The 20,262-nt window shown below is 40.6% G+C and overlaps 1 protein-coding gene and 1 pseudogene across 1 annotated transcript in view; one reads left to right on the top strand and one right to left on the bottom strand.

The window, feature by feature from the left end:
- The window catches only part of CD2AP (CD2 associated protein), a 145,683-nt gene extending 144,595 nt beyond the window's left edge, over positions 1–1,088 (bottom strand). The window contains exon 1 of the mRNA XM_049893810.1: positions 616–1,088. Within this exon, the coding sequence (XP_049749767.1) occupies positions 616–619 (4 nt within the window). The 5' untranslated portion in view covers positions 620–1,088. The remainder of the gene's footprint in view (positions 1–615) is intronic.
- Positions 618–19,586, top strand: LOC126069718 (vacuolar protein sorting-associated protein 29-like; annotated as a pseudogene).
- Positions 19,587–20,262: the final 676 nt, after the last annotated feature.

Raw genomic sequence — 20,262 nt, 5'->3', positions numbered from 1 at the left:
CCTCCAGTAAAGAAGTCTAACCCCAAACAGGAAACTGCTCCTCTAAGGGCTCAACACTGAAATCCTATCAAACTCCAGCCCAGACCTCAGAAGAAGATTTAATATTTCAGCGCCAACACACTTGCCTAGGTAGAACCAGCAGAGTAAATACTCAAAGTCTCCTTGTCCTTGAGGCATCCCTTGGATGTTTTGGCAGGAAAAATTTTTTCTTTTTCTAAGAACAAAGCCTCGCAAAAGATAAAGACGTAGAAAGTGCTACTTTCTCAAGTTTTTTCATCACCCTCCCCCATCGGAAGGGGGGGCGAGTCGGAGGGAAGGGAGCCCGGCGCCGGTTTCAGCCGGGCAGGGGGCGAGGAGAGGCGGCCGCCCCCAACCCTTCCCGAGTGCAGGAAAGAGACGGGGAGGGAAGCGCGAGAAGCACCAGCGAGCCCTCCGCCCAGTTTCTCTCCAGAAGAGCAAGGTGGAAGGTAGAGCGAGAGGGGCGGCGGGGAGGGTGGGGTGGCGCCGAGCAGGGGTTGATCCCGGTCCCCTCCCAGCCGAGTCCGAAAAGGGGACCCGCCCCCTCGGGTCGGGAGGGTCCGGCCGGGCGGCCGAGAACATCCTCGCGCCTCTTACCCATGCTGGGGGCTCCCGCGGGGAGAAGCCCGGCGCCACTGCTCCTCCTCCGGCTTGCTGTTCGCGCGGCCGCTTCTGCGGCAGGAGGCAGGAGGCGGGCCCGCGCCCCTCACGCCCCTCCCGACCTCAGGCGGGGCGAGGAGGCGCCTCCATCCGCCCGCGACGCTCTCCGGCCAGTCCCGTCAGCCGCCCGTGAAGAAGCGGCGATGGCGGCAGCTCCTCACGCGCGGCCTCCACCGAAGCCACGGCGGCGGGAGGGCCCTTCCCCGCACGCCCAGATGGTGGTCTTCCCACCCGGTCAGCCGCGCAGGAGGGTGGGAACCTGACGGTTCACCCGGGTCACCAGCTCCGACAAGGAGCGACCTCCCAGCCCAGGGCCCCGGCGCACGCCCCTCCCTCAGCGCCCGTAGTTCTAGAACGCGACGCCAAAAACTGAAGCGGAGACCCGGGCAGAGGTTGGGAAGATGCCGAGAGCCGGGCCGAGGAGAAATCAAGTCTCGCGAGAACTTGCCATGTTCTCCCCGCACCCCCTCCCCGCCCCCGCCGCGTTCGGACTCCTCTCCCTGTCGCCGGTCTGGTGCCAGGTGCGATGACGTCACGGCCCCGGGTCGCGCGCCGCCCGCGTCCAGGTGCGGCGTGCGGAGGAGTAGGGGATGAAGGGGAAACTGCGGTTTGTCCTCTGCCCTGCGGTTCAGCCTGCTAGATCGGGCGTTTTGTGTGGTTTGTCCGCTCAGCTTGATAAAAAGGGTTTTTGCTGACAGGCAAAGTGAGCCCAGGTTGCCCCATTTTCCGCGGAGGTGTTGCTTTCCCCAAGAGTTAGGCTCTGGGGGAACCAAAAGAAAAGAGATGGCAAGGGGGAGAGCGAGCCCGCCCGCTTTCGCCCCTCAGAGGCCCTGCTGTTGCCAGAACCGTGCAGTTTACCTTGCAGAGTTCCCTATGGATCAGAAACATTTGTTCTTTGGCGGGGGGCGGGGTGCGGTGAATAGGCACTAAAAAAATGCGGATTTGCGGAAATAAATTGGGTGCTTTTAAGGCACAATGGTTAAGAGCTCGGCTGTTAACCAAAAAGTCAGCAGTTCGAATCCACCAGCCGCTCCTGGGAAACCCTGTGGGGCAGTCCTCTGTCCTGTAGGTTCACCCTGAGCTGCAGTAGACTCAACAGCAACGGGTTTGCTTTTTTTTGGTTTTAGTCACAAGTCAGCTGAAGACAACTTTCTAAATCTCTTGTGAATGTGTGAATAGTTACCTGATCCGAAATTTTATTTATATATTTTACATATATATCATAATAATTATATATAAATTAATTTGAAATATTATCAGGCATGTTTTCTACCCCCAAAATGAAGGATGTTGTAAGATTATTGTAATCAGAACATGAGCCTTTCTTAGAGACAAGTATGATTAATTCAGCAAGTCTTTTTTTAATCCCTCCTGGTTAAATAGACCCAATTTCTGAGCAGGTGTGTGTGTATTTGGTGAGCAACATTTATTGAACACCAACCAGTGTACCTGGTGCCTTTTAAAGAAATTATGTCATTTAATTCGCACAGTTATCCAGCAGTAAAACTGGCAGACCTGGGTTTATGAAACTCAGCACAACCATTTACTTTTTGTGAAACCTTGGATAAATTAACCTTTTTAGACTTCAATTTTTGAATCTGTTAAAATAAATTATTCTGACAGTGCGAATCACAGTATCTGGCACATAGTAGCAACCTTGTAAATATCCATTCCTACTATATCTGATAGGCCTACTTTTGCTGTCTTTAAATTCATTTATTACTTCTTAAAAGGGTTGCATATAGTGCTTTTATTATGAGAATTGTCAAACTGATAAGCAGAGGCCAAAAAGGAGAGGGGAGAAAATCAGTGTACACACCCAAACAAGATATACCTCTTAGCTGTGTTGCATTGAAACCATGGAACATGGGCTTTTTATTTATTATTAACTATGTTCATTGTCCCCTACCAAGCAAACAAAGCTTAAGTACAGTCCTTGTTGTCAAGAACTTTGCATCCTAACAAAGAATTTAAAGGAAAATAAATTACTATGGGGAATGTAGATTTCAGGGAGAACGTATGAATTGAACTAAAGCTTGGAGAAGGCTAATAGTCCCAACCCAGAAGAGTCCTAGAAATAAGGAGTGGATGTGGAAATGCAAACAGAATATTCCTGACCTTTTATGACATCAGTGTGGCTCCAGCAGCACGTAAGAAAGTAGACCATTTAAAGTTTGAAACAATGGAGCTGGAGAGAGGCAGAAGAGGATTCACGGAAAGAGACAAAAATACAATGTTAGAAGAGACCTAGATTCCTCTAGGATCCTAGACATTTCTAGAAGAAAGGCCAGTGAATAGAACTGAAGAGAAGTCAAGGAAGACAGACAAGGGGAAAAAGGGCCACTGGATTTGACTATAAGAAGGTCTCCCTTGGGGGGAAAAAAATTCTGCCTAAAAGCAAAGATGAGAAGGCAGGAAGGGGTAGAAAATAAAGACAAAAGAAAATGGGGAAAGCACGGTGGAAATGGAGAGAGTGCTGACACATTGTGGGGAATGAAACCAAGGTCATGAAACACTTTATATACAAACTATTGAATGGGAAACTTAATTTGCTCTGTAAACATTCACCTAAAGCGAAATTAAAAAAAAGGTCCTTTGAAAGTATAAATTCAAAATGCAAGAATATACGTGTGTGTGAATGTACTATATATAACAATATATATGTATGTACATGTGTATATATGTGTGTATGCCTATGTATATGTATAGGATGCCTAGTAGCACAGTGATTAAGAGCTCAGCTGCTAACCAAAAGGTTGACAGTTCGAATCTACCAGCTGCTCCTTGGAAACCCTGTGGGGCAGCTCTACTCTGTCCTGTAGGGTTGCTATGAGTCTTACTACCCAGCTTTAAGAGGCCTTTGAAGCACAGTACTACATTTTATACATTTTTGTATGCCTAACACTTTCCCCAGCTCAAAACATTGTTTTCCCCAGTAGTAAACATTAGTTGGATGAAAGAAAATATGGTGAGAAGATGTTCTAATACTTAACACATGTATTAGATTTAACCTGAAAAACAGTTTTTAATTCTTCTGAAATCAAGATTTCTGGGGTCCATGGAGTTGGAGTGCCCCACCCAAGCCATTGCCTGAGGTGGGTGACCTTTTGAAAGTTGAGCTTTGAGCAGACTGGTTTTTTTTTTTAGACCAGTCTAAAAAAGAAAAAAAAGTCTAAGCCACCTTTAAATCAAGCAGTACTCTTGCTAATTAGTAAAGCCCATTTTGCCTTGGGCCTTGTGCTCTTTTGAAGAATTCAGTCACTTTCAGGAAACAAAAATTCCAGAATCAGCCTGAAAACTGTGTTTTAGGGTAAATTGTCATTATGAAAGCACTTCAGGCCTGTTTCCATGGCAGTGTCCATAAAATGGGGTATAAGAGTCTTTAGAAATTCTCTCATCTCTGGAACACTTTGACTCTCTAATCAGAAGTGTTGCCCGATTTGCAAATCATATAGTAAATAAACTTCAAATCGATTTGTATCATTGGCTTAATATGATACTTGTTTCAACAGACCTCAATTCCTTTCAGCTAAAAACAGATTTTTTTTTTTTTGCCTTTTTTTTCCTTAATTACTATTCTCATACTGAATTAGATTTGTTTACATCCATCTGTACTCACCCTACAAGGAGCCCTAGTGGCGCTAACCAAAAGGTCAGTGGTTCGAACTCACCGGCTGCTCTGTGTGTGAAAGATGTGGCAGTCTGCTTCCGTAAGGACCACAGCCTTGGAAATCCTGTGGGGTTGTTCTATTCTGTCCTATACGGTCGCTGTGGGTCAGAATCGACTTGACAGCGATGGGTTCGTTTTTCATTTTGGTCCTCATCCTTCTTTGTATTCCAGGAAAACTGGATTAACACCAACCACTCTCTGCATTAACCTCTTTTCCTGCTAAATACTCAACATGTTAATCTTGCATCAAAGAGAATATTACAATCTCTGCGTGACTGACACAATTTCAGTCCAATCTAATAGATGCCAAACTGCCATTAGTTCTTCCTGATGTTTTCTCAGGAATTTACCACGAGGTATCTAAATTAAATAGATATCTACCTTCTTTCCTTTAAAACTATTTTGACCAGGAAAATAAGTTAAATATAAACTTGATTATGTTATCTTTAAAGAACTCATTTAGCTCAAATCTTATGCACAACTAATTCGTGTTTTGTATCTTTATTCTTCTTAGTTTCACAGTACTGTTCCTTGGTCAATTTTCTTATTATCTTGTTTTGGGTTGGCTAACTTACTGTATACTTAAAGACAAATTACATCGATGCATAACCTGAATTTTAAAAATCATTCTTTGGAAAACAATTGCAGGAAGTAATACTCTAAGTTACAATACCTAAACTGTGAGGTCATGGAAGCAGAAAAATCTTCCTGCTCTAAATGGTGACCCATCAGCTTGTAACAAAATCTTGTTACTCTGCTAGCAATTTGGGGATGTGCTCAGGCATATGACCACTCTAAGCACTTTTCATTATTGTACATGAAGAATTAGTTTAATTAAAAAACATGCTGACCCCATCCAAATGACTCACCACCTTGCCAAATGCAAGAACCTTTTTAATGAAGTTATTTGCACTTTATTCATTACAGTGCTGGCCTGTGATAAGTCGTGGGAACCTCATAGGCCCTCAAAGGGAGTCTACTTGAAGAAGCACCATTCTATCAAAATATTAAAGCAAGCCCTTTTCACAAGGCCAGATATTTTAAGTACTCCCAATGACAAAACCAAACCCACTACAGTCAAGTCTATTCCAACTCATAGTGACCCTGCAGAACAGAGTGCAACTGCCCCATAGGGTTTCCAAGGCTACCTTTACCGAAGCAGACTGCCAAATCTTTCTCCTGTGGAGTGGCTGGCGGGTTCAAACTGCCAACCTTTCAGTTAGCAGCTGAGCACATCAACCACTGTGCCACCAGGGCTCCCTCAATGGCAAATATATTTGCATTTTTCCAAAAAATATTTAAAAAAAAAAAAAAAAAAAACCATTGCTGCTGAGCCAGTTCCTACTCACAGCAACCCTATAGGACAGAGTAGAACTGTCCCCTGGGGTTTTCAAGGCTTTTATCTTTATGGAGGCAGGCAGCCACACCTATCTCCCCAGGAGCGCCTGGTGGGTTGAAGTAGGGACCTTCCTTTCATTTAGCAGCCAAGTGCTTAACCATTGCATCACCAGGACTCCTCTTTTAAATTTATAACCAGCTAAATTAAACACTAATATCATGTAAAAAGGGCAGCTGGATGGTGAAAACTGTTAAGCACTTGACTACTAGCTAAAAAGTTGATGGTTCAAACCCACTCAGAGACGCCTTAGAAGATAGGCCTGGTGATCTGATGCAAAAAGGTCACAGCTTTGAAAACCATATGGGGCAATTCCACTCTTCACACACACAGTCACCATGAGTCGCAATCAAATCAACTAAATGATAACCAACAACAAATCATGTGAAGAATTTTCAGTCATAAGTATGTGTTCATCCAACTCAACAGACTTTTACGGATCACCACTATAGAGCAGCAGTTGCTCTGTCATAAATACAGAGAAGGAAAAATATTGCCCCCGCACTTAGGGAGGCTGTTGCGGTCTGGGGGTACATTGGAGTTATCCAATCCAAAGGATGGGGGAGGGTAGTCAGATAGCCAAGACAACAGACAAGTGTATAATCATAAGCCCAGGGTGTCTTGGGGTGGGGGTGGGTGGGGCAGATGCTGGAAACCAGAGTCCAAATACAGAGGGCCCTGTGTGCCATGGGAATGATTTGAGATCTTATCCTAGGATTCGTAGGCAGTTGATGCCGGATTTTAAGTATGTAACTGATTTGCTCTTTCAGCCAGATCTATGTTTTATAGTCACAGAAGAAAAAAAAAAATCACACGTATCTCAAAAAATTAGATACGAAAAATTTGGTTCAGTAGGCATTGATTAAGCCCTCAATAAGGTCAACCAAGTAGTAAACATGTTCTCAGTACCTCGTACATAGAAGGCGCTATATATGCTGGGTCTCTGGGTGGTGCAAATGGTTAACATGCTCAGCTGCTAACTGGAAAGGTGGAAGTTGGAGTCCACCCAGAGGCTCCTGAAAGAAAGTCCTGGAGATTTACTTCTGGAAAAAAAATCAACCACTGAAAACCCTGTGAAGCACAGTTTTACTCTGACATACATGGGGGTTGCCATGAGTCAGAGTTATCTCAAGACAGCAACGGATTTTTCATATGTATCCTGGACACTGAGCCATGGAACCCTGCAAACTCAACCTGTACCTTCAAGGAATATGATTTCTAGCTAAGAAGGCTAAAATATGTTTTGAACTTACTTAAATAAAATTCGCTTTATTGCAAAGAAGCTGAATTTAGAATCATGGCACAGACCAATAAAGTAAGGACATTCTCATCTTAATAACACATTCGCAGTACCTATTCTAATTTGGATCTCTTTGCACATTTTAAGCAGTAAATACAAATGACCTGTTGCCTAATAGAAGCTGATACAGTAAAACCTGTGAAAGCTGGAAACTGTATAAGGTGGAAACCTGGCAGAGAAGGAAAACTCAAATATTGTGCACTAAAACGAGTGATAGAAAGTGGTAAGATTGTACCCTGTCAAAGGTGGAAAACTTGCAAGTCCCGGAAAAACAAGGCAGAGCCATCTAGTTCCAGCTCTCACAGGTTTCACTGTACTTGTCCATATCATAAGTTACTTTACCACACGGTAGCTTAAGACATAAATATTAGTAAATCTGTGTTCCCTTCATTTGTGAGAGTGCATAAATTACGAAAAGAGGGATTTAAAAAAATAATAAGGCAATGTTCAATACAGGGTTCCATCAAAAATTATTATCCCTTGGACATTACCGTTTTATCATCAAGTCATTACATTTCTATGCTTCTGCTCACCTGGCTATAAGTTGTTTCTGAAACAAAAAGTGAAAACTTTGTTTCAGATGGCCACTTAACTTCCTTGACTGCATGAATACAATGAGGATTATAACCCATCTGACAAGGGAGCTTTTAAACTGCTTGTTCTGACATTATTTTAATGCCCAGAATTAAATGACTGTTAAAGCAAAAGAATCTCATAAACCAAGACGTTCACCTCTGCATATTCCTGAGAGCTCACATTCCGTTCTGCCTGTTTCCTGGCCACATCTCCCCACTCCCACAACTGCACCACATTCTCTATGCGGTTCATAAGCAGGTCTTCCCATCCTCCTTGCTGGCTCATACCACCTCACCCAGCATCTGCCTTTGCTCACATCCACTTAGATATCTGACGGCTGCTTCAAATTAAACCTTACCTGTCAACCTCCCCATTTCTGAGGCCATATAACCCTGAAGCCTGAGTCATTCTAAGTGATCCCATGCACACTCCCTGTCTCCTTCCTTGCATATTTGCTTCTTCTTCAACATGGACCTTGCCCATTTTGTTTTGTTTTGTTTTTTCCCCTCAGTAGTCAAGTCTCTGGAAACCCTGGTGGTGTAGTGGTTAAGTGCTATGGCTGCTAACCAAAGGGTCAGCAGTTCGAATCTGCCAGGCGCTCCTTAGAAACTCTATGGGGCAGTTCTACTCTGTCCTATAGGGTCACTGTGAGTTGGAATCGACTCAATGGCACTGGATTTTTTTAGTCAAGTCTCTAATTTGTGAACCATCATAATTTTATCCTTGGACTATCTCTGTTTTTCCTTAATTTCCTAGACTATATCCGCATCTTTCTTTTTCGTTCTTCCCTCCCCACCCTTTTTCTCTATCTCATGCTGTATTTCTCCGAACCCTTTAACACTGACCTTTTGTTGTCAATCCAGTTTGCCCAGCCTAGTAAGGCCCATATATATATATATATATATATATATATATATATATATACACACACACACACATACCCTGTTTGATCTTACCACCAAATCTCTCTCTCTCTACTTTGGAATAGCCTTGGGCATCTTGAGACTATTACAAAAAACAAAGTTTTCTATGTGTTAATAGCATGTAATCTTAATTTATTCCTTAAAATAAATCTGCAAAGTAGACAACATTATTTCTAGCTTGAAAGTATTACTAACAACAAAAATGTTAATAACAGCTAATATCATCTGACTGTTTTAACTGCCAGGCACTTCCTATGTCTCATATGGCACGGCTCTCATTACAACCCTATGAGTAGTTGTATTATCACCCCAATTTTAAAGATCAGGAAACCTTCGGATACAACATATCCAATAAGGGTCTAATGTCCAAAATGTGTATAAAAATTCCACAACTCAACAATAAAAAGTCAAATAACCAAATTAAAAAATGGGCAAAGGACATGAACAGACACCTCACCAAAGAGGACAACCAAGCAGCCAACAAACACATGAAAAAATCCTCACATTAGACAGATGCAAATTAAAACTACAATGAGATACCATCTCACCCCTGTGAAAATGGTACTGATTAAAAAAAAAAAAAAAAAAAAACCACAAGTGTTAATGAGGATGTGAGGAGATTGGAATCCTTATCTACTGCTGGTAGGAATGTAAAATGGTACAACCACTATAGAAAACTGTATGGTGTTTCCTCAAAAAATTAGAAATAGAACTATAATCCAGCAATTCCACTCCTTGGTATATACCTTAGGGATCTACTAGAAGAAATTCAAATAGTCATATATACACCTATATTCATAGCAGCACTATTCACAACAACCAAAAGGTGGAAACAATCTAAGTGTCCATCAACAGATAAACAGATAAGCAAAATGTGGTATATACATACAATGGAATACTACACAGCCATAAAGAAAAATGCGTTCTGAAAGCATCTTGGAACATGGATGTACACAGAAGACAATATGCTGAGCAAAATAAATCAATTCCAAATATTGTATGATCTCACTTTTGTAAAATGACAAAAACACATATATAGACAAAGATCAACATTTATTGGTGGTTACCAGGAGTGGGGGGAATATTCATTCTTTAGACAGTAATTACTTTTTCTTTATGGTGATGGGAAAGGTAGCACCCTATAGAGGAGAAATGTGCACAGCTTAACCAAGATAACTGATGCTACTAGGTTATACATACAAACACATGCACATACACACACACACACACACAAAGATGTTTTGGTAAATACTATGCTATATATAATTTTGCAAAAACAACAACCAAAATTCATATATGTGTATAGGTAGGTATGCATATATATGTGTGTGTGTGCATGTATGTATATGTATATATATGAACATGTGTGTATATTTGTGTGTATATGTAAGTGTATATATATATATATATATAATAAAACAAATAAGGATCACAGAATCTGATGCTTCTTAGACATAATCACTTGCCTCACAGGATTAGTAGTCTTGGTTCGAAAACTTAGAGTCATAGTCTCATGAGGTAACTTAGTCAAATGGCATAATATGGTCCATAAAGTTTATGTTCTACGTCCTAGTCTGGTGAGTAGCGTCTGGGATCTTAAAAGCTTGTGAGCAGCCATCTCGGACACAACTATTGGTCCCTACTCATCTGGGACAAAAGAAAAAGAAGGAAACCCAAGATTCAGAGAAGGAACTGGTCTTCAGGACTAGTGGTCTACAAGAACCACAGCCTCCTCTACCCTGAGACCAGAACTAGATGGTACCTGGCTATCACTACTGGCCACTCTGATCAGGTACACAATATATGGATCCGGATAACATGGGGGAAAAATGTGGAACAGAACTCAAATTCTTAAAAAGTCCAGACTTACTGGACCAGTTGAGACTACAGGACTCCTGGAGACTATTGCCCTGAGATACTCTTTAAACCTTGAGCCGAAACTACCCCCTGAGGTCACCTTCTAGCTAAATAACAGATTGGCTCATAAAGAATATCACCTGTGAGTACTGTACTTCTTTAAAAAATCATCTATGTGATACCAAATAGTCAACAATTACTCTACAGCAAAGATGACAAGGTAAGGGGGCAGGGAAACTGGATTACTAGTAATAGAAGTACCAGAACAAAAATAATGAGAATGTTGATACATTGTGAAAAATATCAACTTGTATAGAAAGTGTTAAATGGAAACTTAATTTGCTGCATAAACTTTCATTTAAAACACAGTAAAATATTAAACCAAAACCCGTTGCCATTGAGTCAATCCTGCCTCATAGTGACGCTATAGGACAGAGTAGAACTGCCCCATAGGATTTCCAAGGAGTGGCTGGTGGATTCGAACTGCTTGACTTTTTGTTAGTGGCCAAGCTCTTAACTACTGCACCACCAGGGCTCCAATAAAATATTATTTAAAAAGAAATTTAAAAAAAAGAGAGAAGGAAACAGATTTGAGTTAATTAACTTGCCTAAGATCTGGCACAGTGGTTAAGCGCTTGGCTGCTGACCTAAGGGTTGGTGGTTCAAACCCACCAGCCGCTCCGTGGGAGAAAGATGTGGCAGTCTACTATAAAGGTTATAGCTTTGGAAACCATATGGGGCAGTTCTACTCTGTTGTACAGGGTCGCTATGCGTTGGATGGACTCAGTGGCAATGGGTTTAAAATCATATAGTTATAACACGACAGAGTCAGTGCTTGCACTCAGGACCAATTCTGTAGTTGATGCCCCAGCCTCCATCAGGTCAATTTGCTCCTTGAATAGTGCTTTCTTCCTCTATTTAAAGGGGAAGAGAAGGAAAGAGAGAAAGTGGGGGGAAGAGCAGAAGGAATCTTCCTTCAGTGGTTTGTTACATGGATCAACCAGGTAAGGACCTGGCACATAGTAGGTGTTGTTGTTGTTAATTGCCATCAAGTTGGCCGTGACTCATGGTAACATCATGTACAACAGTATGAAACCTTGCCTGGTCCAACACCATCTTCATGTTCTTTGGTGTGCTCAAGTCCATTGTTGTGGCCACTGTGTACTTCAAGTGCCTTCCAACCTAGGGGACTCATCTTCTAGCACTATATAGGAAAATATTCTGTTGTGACTCATAGGTTTTCACTGACTAATTTTCAGAAGTAGATCACTAGACCTTCCTTGTCTATCTTAGTCTAGAAGCTCTGCTGAAACTTGTCCACAGTGGGCGATCCTGCTAATATTTGAAATACTGGTGTCATAGCTTCCAGCATCATAACAGAGTGCAACCCACCAGAGCACAAGAAACTGACAGATGAGTGGTGGATGTGGTAGGTACTCAGTGCTAATTTCTCTTTCCTCCTTTAAACATCTGTTGAGGACCTACCCTGTGCCAGGCCTTGTACAAAGTGCTTGTGTTGATAGGTGTATAGAAGTAGTAAAGGAGATGCAATTCCTACTCTTATGGAGCTTATGGTCTAATGGAGGAAGCTGCATTTCACAAGTTGCTGTTGGGTGTTCTCCAGTAGATTCCGACTCATGGCAACCCAGTGTGACAGAGTAGAACTGGCCCATAGGTTTTTCTTGGCTGTAATCTTTACAGAAGCAGATTGCCCTCCGGGTCTTTCTCCCACAGAGTCACTGGGTAGGTTCAAACCACCAACCTTTCGATAAGCAGCCAAGCGCTTAACCTTTGTGCCACCAGGGTAAGTACACAAATCTTCACTGTTACGTCTCACAAGCTCCCTTCTACCTGACTCGCTCTTTATTGATTGTGTTCTCTCCTTCCTTATAAATATTGTGATGATGCCTCTCCTTGGACATTTAGTGTCTTTTCTTTTTGCAATATAACTATTCTCATGTGATGGTTATCTCCTATTATGAGTGTGATCTCCTTGAAGACTGGGGTTATGTCCTACTTACCTTTGCATTCTTGCCAGCTATTAACAGATAGAAAGCTCTCAATAACTATGTGCTAAATTTAATAATATAAAGACAATTCAAAATTACTTGTCAGTGTGCTCACGATTTCAAATCAAGGCATTATTACTTCAGTAATTACCTCAGATCCTTCTTGTGAATGCTGTCTTATAAATGAATGATATTACGCTCTGTGGCAAACTCTTCCTGGAGGTAATGGCCAAGATGTGGTTGCCTAAAATGTGTGCTTAACTGAGTGTTTTATTATCTAATTTTTATAAAGACTGTCCCTGTTAAACAATTAAGCAATACTTTTTATTAATTTTTAAATACCTGAATTTTCTTAGAAATATAATCTCAAAAAGCTGAAGAAGTGTATTTAGAATAGATACATTCTATTCATCACAAAAAAGTCCTTGAGTGGTGCAAATGATTAAGTGCTCAACTATTAACCAAAAGGTTTGTGGTTCGAACCCAACCAGAGGTGCCTTGGAAGACAGGCCTGGTGATCTAATTCCAGAAAATCAACCATCGAAAACCCTATGGAGCAGAGTTCTACTCTGAAACACATGGGGTGGCCACCCATGAGTCAGAATCCACTCAACAGCAACAGGTTTGTATTGCTTTTTATCATAAGGTCGTAATTTTTTCTAAGATTTACTGGGAAGGTGGGGGAAGCAGTGAAATAAATGCTGATAGTATGAGAGAAATGCTGGAACAGTCTATCCTACAGTCTTCATCCCAAGCCGCCACTCCCAAGAGGTGAAGTCTGGGCTTCATCAGCCTAGCCTTTCTGCACATAAACACATATTTGTGTTCATACGCATATACATCTCTCTCCACAAATGCACCGCCAGCTTATTCTTCAAATTTCACCTCTCACCCCTAGAAAGTTTACAAAGAATGAAGAAATTCAGGCTATTACAACACCACAAGGTTTGGCTCAAAACATATTAAAGAGTCATGACCAGCTGTTTAGGAAACTAATCACTACCTGAGTGTTGTTTAATCTGAAGCCAGGTAAGAAACAAGAACCAGGGGCTCAAAGACACACTGAATGTTTCAGAACCCAATTAAACAATTAAATAAAGCGTTTACAAAATAGAAAGGTAGTATGATCACCACACAGCAGAGATGTGTTGTAACACTAGCATGTTTTCCAAGGCCTGGGAAAATGATACGCCAAGAGAATCAGCCTTAGAGGAATTCCTACTTCTAATATATGTTCATTAATATAAGTTCATCTATAGGTTTCTCTTCCTCTAAGTGTAAGTTTTATTTAATGGGTCTATTTTAAATATTACTTAAACTAAAATAAAAGGGAAAGGCAAGTCATGGCAGAGACTGTAGAGACAGGAATTGAAAGCCACAGGGGCAGTTTTGTCTTTTGGGGGGAGAACCCTGAGAAAGAGGAAGTCTCTAATTTAAACAATTTAGTGAGAGAGAGAAAATCTAGCCAAAAGGAGGCCTGAGGAGGGGGAAAAAAATTCTCTTTTTTATTATTGACTTTTTCATTTATTCATTCATTTGAGAGAAGGGGGAGTGAATGTTTTAACCATAAATCAGGATAAATTTTTTTTTAATATAATGAAAACTTGAAGCAAATTTATCCAGTATGAATAAAAAATTAGCCTGTTTTTAAACCTATTTATTAATCAGTGTTCACATTTTTATACTTTGTTTCTGATTATATAAAAATTACTGTTGTATGAAGTTCAAAAAATATAAAAATCTGTAAAGTAGAAAACGAAAGTCCCACAAAATCTGCTATTTCAGAAAAGCCCTGTTAACAGCTTGGTTTATATTCAACCAGAATTTTTACTCGTGTGTGAACATGTAAATGTTTTACGATTATACTACACATATTGGTCAGTAACTCGCTTTTTTCACCCAACAATAGACATGTTTCCTCGTAAGTGCATTCTATTTCCTTATCAGGTCATTCCTTCAGATGGTGGAGGGCATGATATTATTGAACCATGACCAATTCTGTATCAGTGGACATTTGAGTTATTCCCAGGTTGTTTTGTGTTTGTTTTGGTACCATAAATACTGCCCCAGTGAATATCTTTGTATATACATTTTTACACACATGTGTAACATTCTGCATAGAAGTAGAATTGCTAGATCAAAAGCCAAGCACATTTACATTTCAATTCGATGTTGCCAAATTGTCTTTCAAAAAATTTGTACCAAGTTATACTTCCTCAATAGTCTATACTATCGCCAACACTGGTATTAACAATCTTTTGAATTTAGTCCATCTGGAAGGGGAAGGATTATAGCTCATTGTTCTAATTTACATTATGGCGGTTGAGAGTCTTTGCATTGTATATGGGCTATTTTTACCTCTTTGTCTAAAAATTGCCAACCCACATCCTTGGCTTATTTTTCTATTTTGTTATTTATCATTTTCTTATTGATTTATATGAACTCTTTGTTGTAGGAGTGTTAGTCATTTTTCCAGGTGCTCGTTTGCTCTCAGATATGTGTGAGGTGGGGGTGGGGAGTTTACCACTGCAGACTGCTTTCCCAGGGTTCCTTATCAGCAGGCTTCCAGCTACATATGACCAAAGAGAAGCCTTGGTGGAAGACTGGAGGGTGTGGTAGGCAAAATATTGGCCCCTTAAAAGATGCCTCTGTCCTAATCTCCAGAACCTTAAATATGTTACCTTACATGGCAAAGGGGGATGAAGTTGCAGGTAGAATTAGGGTGGCTAATCAGGGGACCTTAAAACGGGGAGATTTTCCTGGATTATCCAGATGGGCCCAGTGTAATTGCAAGGGTCCTTAAAAGTGGAACAGGGAGACAGAAGCAAGAGAACCTGAAAGATGGAAACCTGAAACTGACACAACAGGCAACTGCTGATTTTGAAGATGGGTCACGGGGCCACAACCCAAGAAATGCAGGCGGCCTCTAGAAGCTGGACGAGCCAAGGAAGCATTCTCCCCAAGAGCCTCCAGTAAGAAATGCAGCCCAGCCTACTCCTTGATATTAGCCCAATGAGACCATTTTCAGATCTGTGACCTCCAGAACTGCAAGATAATAAGAGTCGTAATAATTTGTTACAGTAGCAATAGCAAACTAATACAGAGGGCAGCCGGCAGGAGATGCCAGGACGTTTCTACTCTATCCTTCTCCCTACTTCAAGGAGCAACTCCAGCAGCCACTGTGTCTTCTCTGTGTATTCTGCTCCCACCAGAGAGATTTCATGTTGTTTTGGCTTCAGCTGGGTGACCCTGGGTCCCTCCAGCTTAAAGCAAAATGGCTTTCTGCTCTTGATAATTTCTGAGGTGCCTGTTTGGGTTTTCAGCTCTTCCATCACCTATGAAAACAATTTTTGTATTAGATTTTTTGTTTCAAATATTTAAAGTGGTCTTTCTTTTCCTCGTGGGGACCCCATGTGTTATAGGTTTTGTTTTTGTTTTTCTGTAATCTTTACAGAAGCCAATCACCCTTTCTTCTGTGGCACCACTAAAACCAAAAAAAAAAAAAAAAAAAAAAAAACCATTGCCGTGTAGTCAATTCTGACTCATAATGACCCTATAAGACAGAGTAGAACTGCCCCGTAGGGTTTCCAAGAAGCAGCTGGTAGGTTTCCAAGAAGCAGCTGGTAGGTTCAAACTCCTGACCTTCTGGTTAGCCGTCAAGCTCTTCGTCACTATACCACCAGGTCTCCATGGCGCCACTGTGTGGGTTCAAACTGCCAACCTTTTGGTTAGAGCCTAGTGCAAACTATTTCTGACACACGGAGTTACCCCATGTTGGAATCTGGATGGTAACAGGTTTCTTTTCCTGGCTGCAGCCTGCTTGATACAGTTTGTCAAATTGTTGCAAAGACATTTTCCCAGTTTGATGTTTGTTTGACTTTTCATAGTGTTTTTCTGCCATTTAGAAAGTTTAAAACTGCATGTAGTTCACTTATCAATCCTTTTTTAAATGACTGCTGAATTTTATGTTACAAATAAACGACATTTTCTCCTCCCAAATTATAAAAATAAATTACCTGTAGTTTTAAAGATTTTGTTGAATAGTATGTAGTCAGAAAACTATGTGTTGTAAGTGTACAACTCACTGAATTTTCACAAACTCTAAAATTTCTAGCAATGTTACAATTTTATTTTTACATTTAAAATTATGATATCTAAACTGGATTTGACAGTAGATGAATAAGGTTGAAATTGAGGTGTGTTTGTTTTCTCTTTAATGACTAGCTATTCATAACGCTTGGAAACAATAATCCATATTTCTCCCACAGATTTGAAAAATGCCATCTGCACTTAATTCTAAGTATACTTGATCAATTTCTTGACTCTGATCTATTCTATGTCTGTATTTCACTATTTCATAATGTATCCTAATATACAATTGTATTAAGCACTCCCCCTCACCCTAATTACTCATCCCCAGAAAGTAAAATGTTATAATGTTTAGAATTACAAAAGGCTGTTGCTCATGCAAGAAAAAGTGAGTAAATATCAAAAACAAGCTCTAGGCCAGGTAACATTGTTAATAAATTATCTCGTGTAACCCTGTGTAGATGTTTATTTTCCTTTTGCCAGTTTAGCCAAGACCTGGCACAGATAAATATCCCATAAATAAGTAGTTCCTAAGCCTGACTGGTGGAAGAAAGATGTGGCAGTCTGCTTCTGTAAAGGTTACAGCCTTAGAAACCCTTTGGGGCAGTTCTACTCTGTCCTATAAGGTCGCCATGAGTCAGAATCCATCTGATGGCAGTGGGTAAGCCTGATTTCAGAGTTAAAGGTGCATCAAACACAATTTTGGCTAAATTCCAACTGATTGAGTATTAAAACCAATATTTATCAAAACTCATGAACAGAGCTAGATATCACCATCATAGCTTGAAACTCTGGCAAACAAAAATAAATCAGAATTTTTAATTAAAAATTATTATTCCAATTTTATTAACATTTTAGAAGTCTTTTTTTTTTTTTTTTTTAATTTAACATTATAGAGCAGGGACGATAATCTCTCCTGCTCTCTGGCTCCTGTGGTCAGTCTTGTGCATATTTTGCAAAGCTAAATATGTGCTTATTTTAACAGAAGTAGGTGATTGAACAAGATACTTTTAGTCTGGCTTTGCCTAGATAGGGTGTTGCTGTAATGTTGCTACCAAGTTTCTAAGCTTCCCTCCTTCTCCAGTGGTAATTTTGTTGTTGTTAGGTGCCCTGGAGTCGGTTCTGACTCATAGTGACCCTGTGCATAACGGAAGGAAATGTTGCCCGTTTCTATGCCATCCTCACAGTCATTGTCATGCTTGAGCCTGTTGCTTCTGCCACCGTGTCAGTCTTTCTCATTGAGGATCTTCCTCTTTTTTGCTGGCCCTCTACCAAGCATGATGTCCTTCTCCAGGGACTGACTGATCCCTCCTGATAACATGTCCAAAGTATGTGAGACAAGGCCTCACCATCCTTCCCTCTAAGGAGCATTTTGGCTGTACTTCTTCCAAGACAGATTTGTTCGTTCTTTTGGCACTCCATGGTATATTCAGCATTCTTCACCAACCCCGTAATACAAAGACATCAATTCTTCTTCGGTCTTCCTTATTCATTGCCCAGCTTTCGCATGCATATGAGGCGACTGAAAACACCATAGCCTAAGTCAGGTGCATCTTAGTCTTCAAGGTGACACTTTTGTTTTTTAACACTTTACAGAGGTATCTTACAGCAGATTTCCCCAATGCAACGCATCTTTTGATTTCTCAATTGCTGTTTCCATGGGTGTTGATTGTGGATCCAAGTAAAATTAAGTCCTTGACAACTTCAATCTTTTCTCTGTTTATCATGATGTTGCTTATTGGTCTAGTTGTGAGGATTTTTGTTTTCTTTATGCTGAGGTGCAACCCGTACTGGAGGCTGTGGTCTTTGATCTTCGTCAGTACGTGCTTCAGGTTCTCTTTACTTTCAGCAAGCAAAGTTGTGTCACCTACATATTGCAGATTGTTAATGAGTCTTCTTCCAATTCTGATGCCCCGTTCTTATTCATATAGTCCAGGTTCTCGGATTATTTGCTCAGTGTACGGATTGAATAAGTATGGTGAAAGGATACAACCCTGATGCGCACCTTTCCTAACTTTAAACCACGCAGTATCCCCTTGTTCTATTTGAACGACTGCCTCTTGGTCTAAGTACAGGTTCCTCATGAGCACAATTAAGTGTTCTGGAATTCCCATTCTTTGCGATGTTATCCATAATTTGTCATGATCCACACAGTCGAATGCCTTGGCATAGTAGATAAAACACTGGTAAACATCCTTCTGGTATTCTCTGCTTTCAGCCAGGATCCATCTGACATCAGCAATGGTAATTAGCTAAGACAATTCAAAACCATAAATTCAAAACTATTCGGAATTGTCTTCTCAGAGCATTATTTTAAAATCTTGTTTTGTAGTTCGATTAGTGAGAAAAGAGTATTTGAGTTTTCTTATTTTTTTCTCGTTCTTAAATTTCTTCTATGTATTATTATCTAAAAACCAAAAACCGGTGCCGAGGAGCCTGAGGAAGAGGGTGGCAGCAGTTATTGTGACTGAGCAAAGCCCAGTGACAGGATGGTTGGGCACAGAGGACCCCTCTTTAAAGATGAAGATTGTTCTGTCTCCAGTTGGTGTTGGTGTTAGGAGATCTGCGCATCCCACACCGCTGCAACAATTTGCCAGCTATGTTAAAAAAAAAAAAAAAAACTGCAGCTGGTGTCTAGAAAGATTCAGCACATTCGCTGCACTGGGAAACTGCGCTAAAGAGAGTTATGACTATCTCAAGGCTCTAGCTAGTGATGTTCATATTTTGAAAGGAGACTTCGGTGAGAATCTGAATTATGCAGAACAGAAAGTTGTGACTGTTGGACATTTCAGAATTGATTTGATCCCTGGACATCAAGTTATTCTGTGGGGAGATATGGTCAGCTTAACCCTGTTGCAGAGGCAGTTTGATGTGAACATTCTTATCTTGGGACACACACACAAATTTGAAGCGTGAAAATAAATTCGACATTAACCCAGGTTCTGCCACTGGAGCAGATGCCTTACATACAAACATTATTCCTTCATTCGTGTTGATGAATGTCCAGACTTCAACAGTTGTCACTTATGTGCACCAACTAATTGGAGAGGACGTGAAAGGAGAATCAATCAAATACAAAAAATCCTAAAGTTTTATTTTTTCCATTCCCCTGTTTAAATCAAGTAATTAAACATTTAAAGCCACAAAATCGTATCACTTTTATAATATTTTGCAGTAAAATATAGTATCTTCTCTGTTAGTACATAATTGTTGTAAGTTTCTTGTCAGCTTTAAGAATATATTTAGTTCACAGTATATGATTTTTATGAAAAAGTGTCCACCACATAGTAAATGATCAGCTGTTAAAAAAAAATGTTTATCCTGGTAAATATCTTCAAACTTGATACTTGGAACTTTATTATGAAAGCAGTGCGTGAGGAGAAGGAATCTAGACTTTCTTGCATATACTTTTCTCTTTTCCACTCAGAAATAAACTTTTATCTTCCATTTAAAAATAAAATGAAATAAAAACCAAAAACCAAACCCATTTCCATCTAGTTGATTCTGACTCATAGCGACCCCACAGGACAGAGTAGAACTGCCCCATAGAGTTTCCAAGGCTATAATCTTTACAGAAGTAGACAGCCACATTTTTCTCCCAAAGAGCGGCTGGTGGATTCGAACTACAGACCTTTCAGTTAGCAGCCAGGCGCTTCACGATTATGCCACCAAGGCTCATTTGTTATCTAAATGGAAGATAACACAGATATTGTTGTATGTAATTTTAAAGTTTTCCCAATGAAATGTTGAGGTGGTAGAATTGA

The sequence above is a fragment of the Elephas maximus genome, chromosome 1 (assembly GCF_024166365.1).
Source record: "Elephas maximus indicus isolate mEleMax1 chromosome 1, mEleMax1 primary haplotype, whole genome shotgun sequence".
NCBI lineage: Eukaryota > Metazoa > Chordata > Mammalia > Proboscidea > Elephantidae > Elephas > Elephas maximus.
Note: the sequence above shows the minus strand (reverse complement) of the source record. Positions and strands in the feature narration are given on the sequence as shown.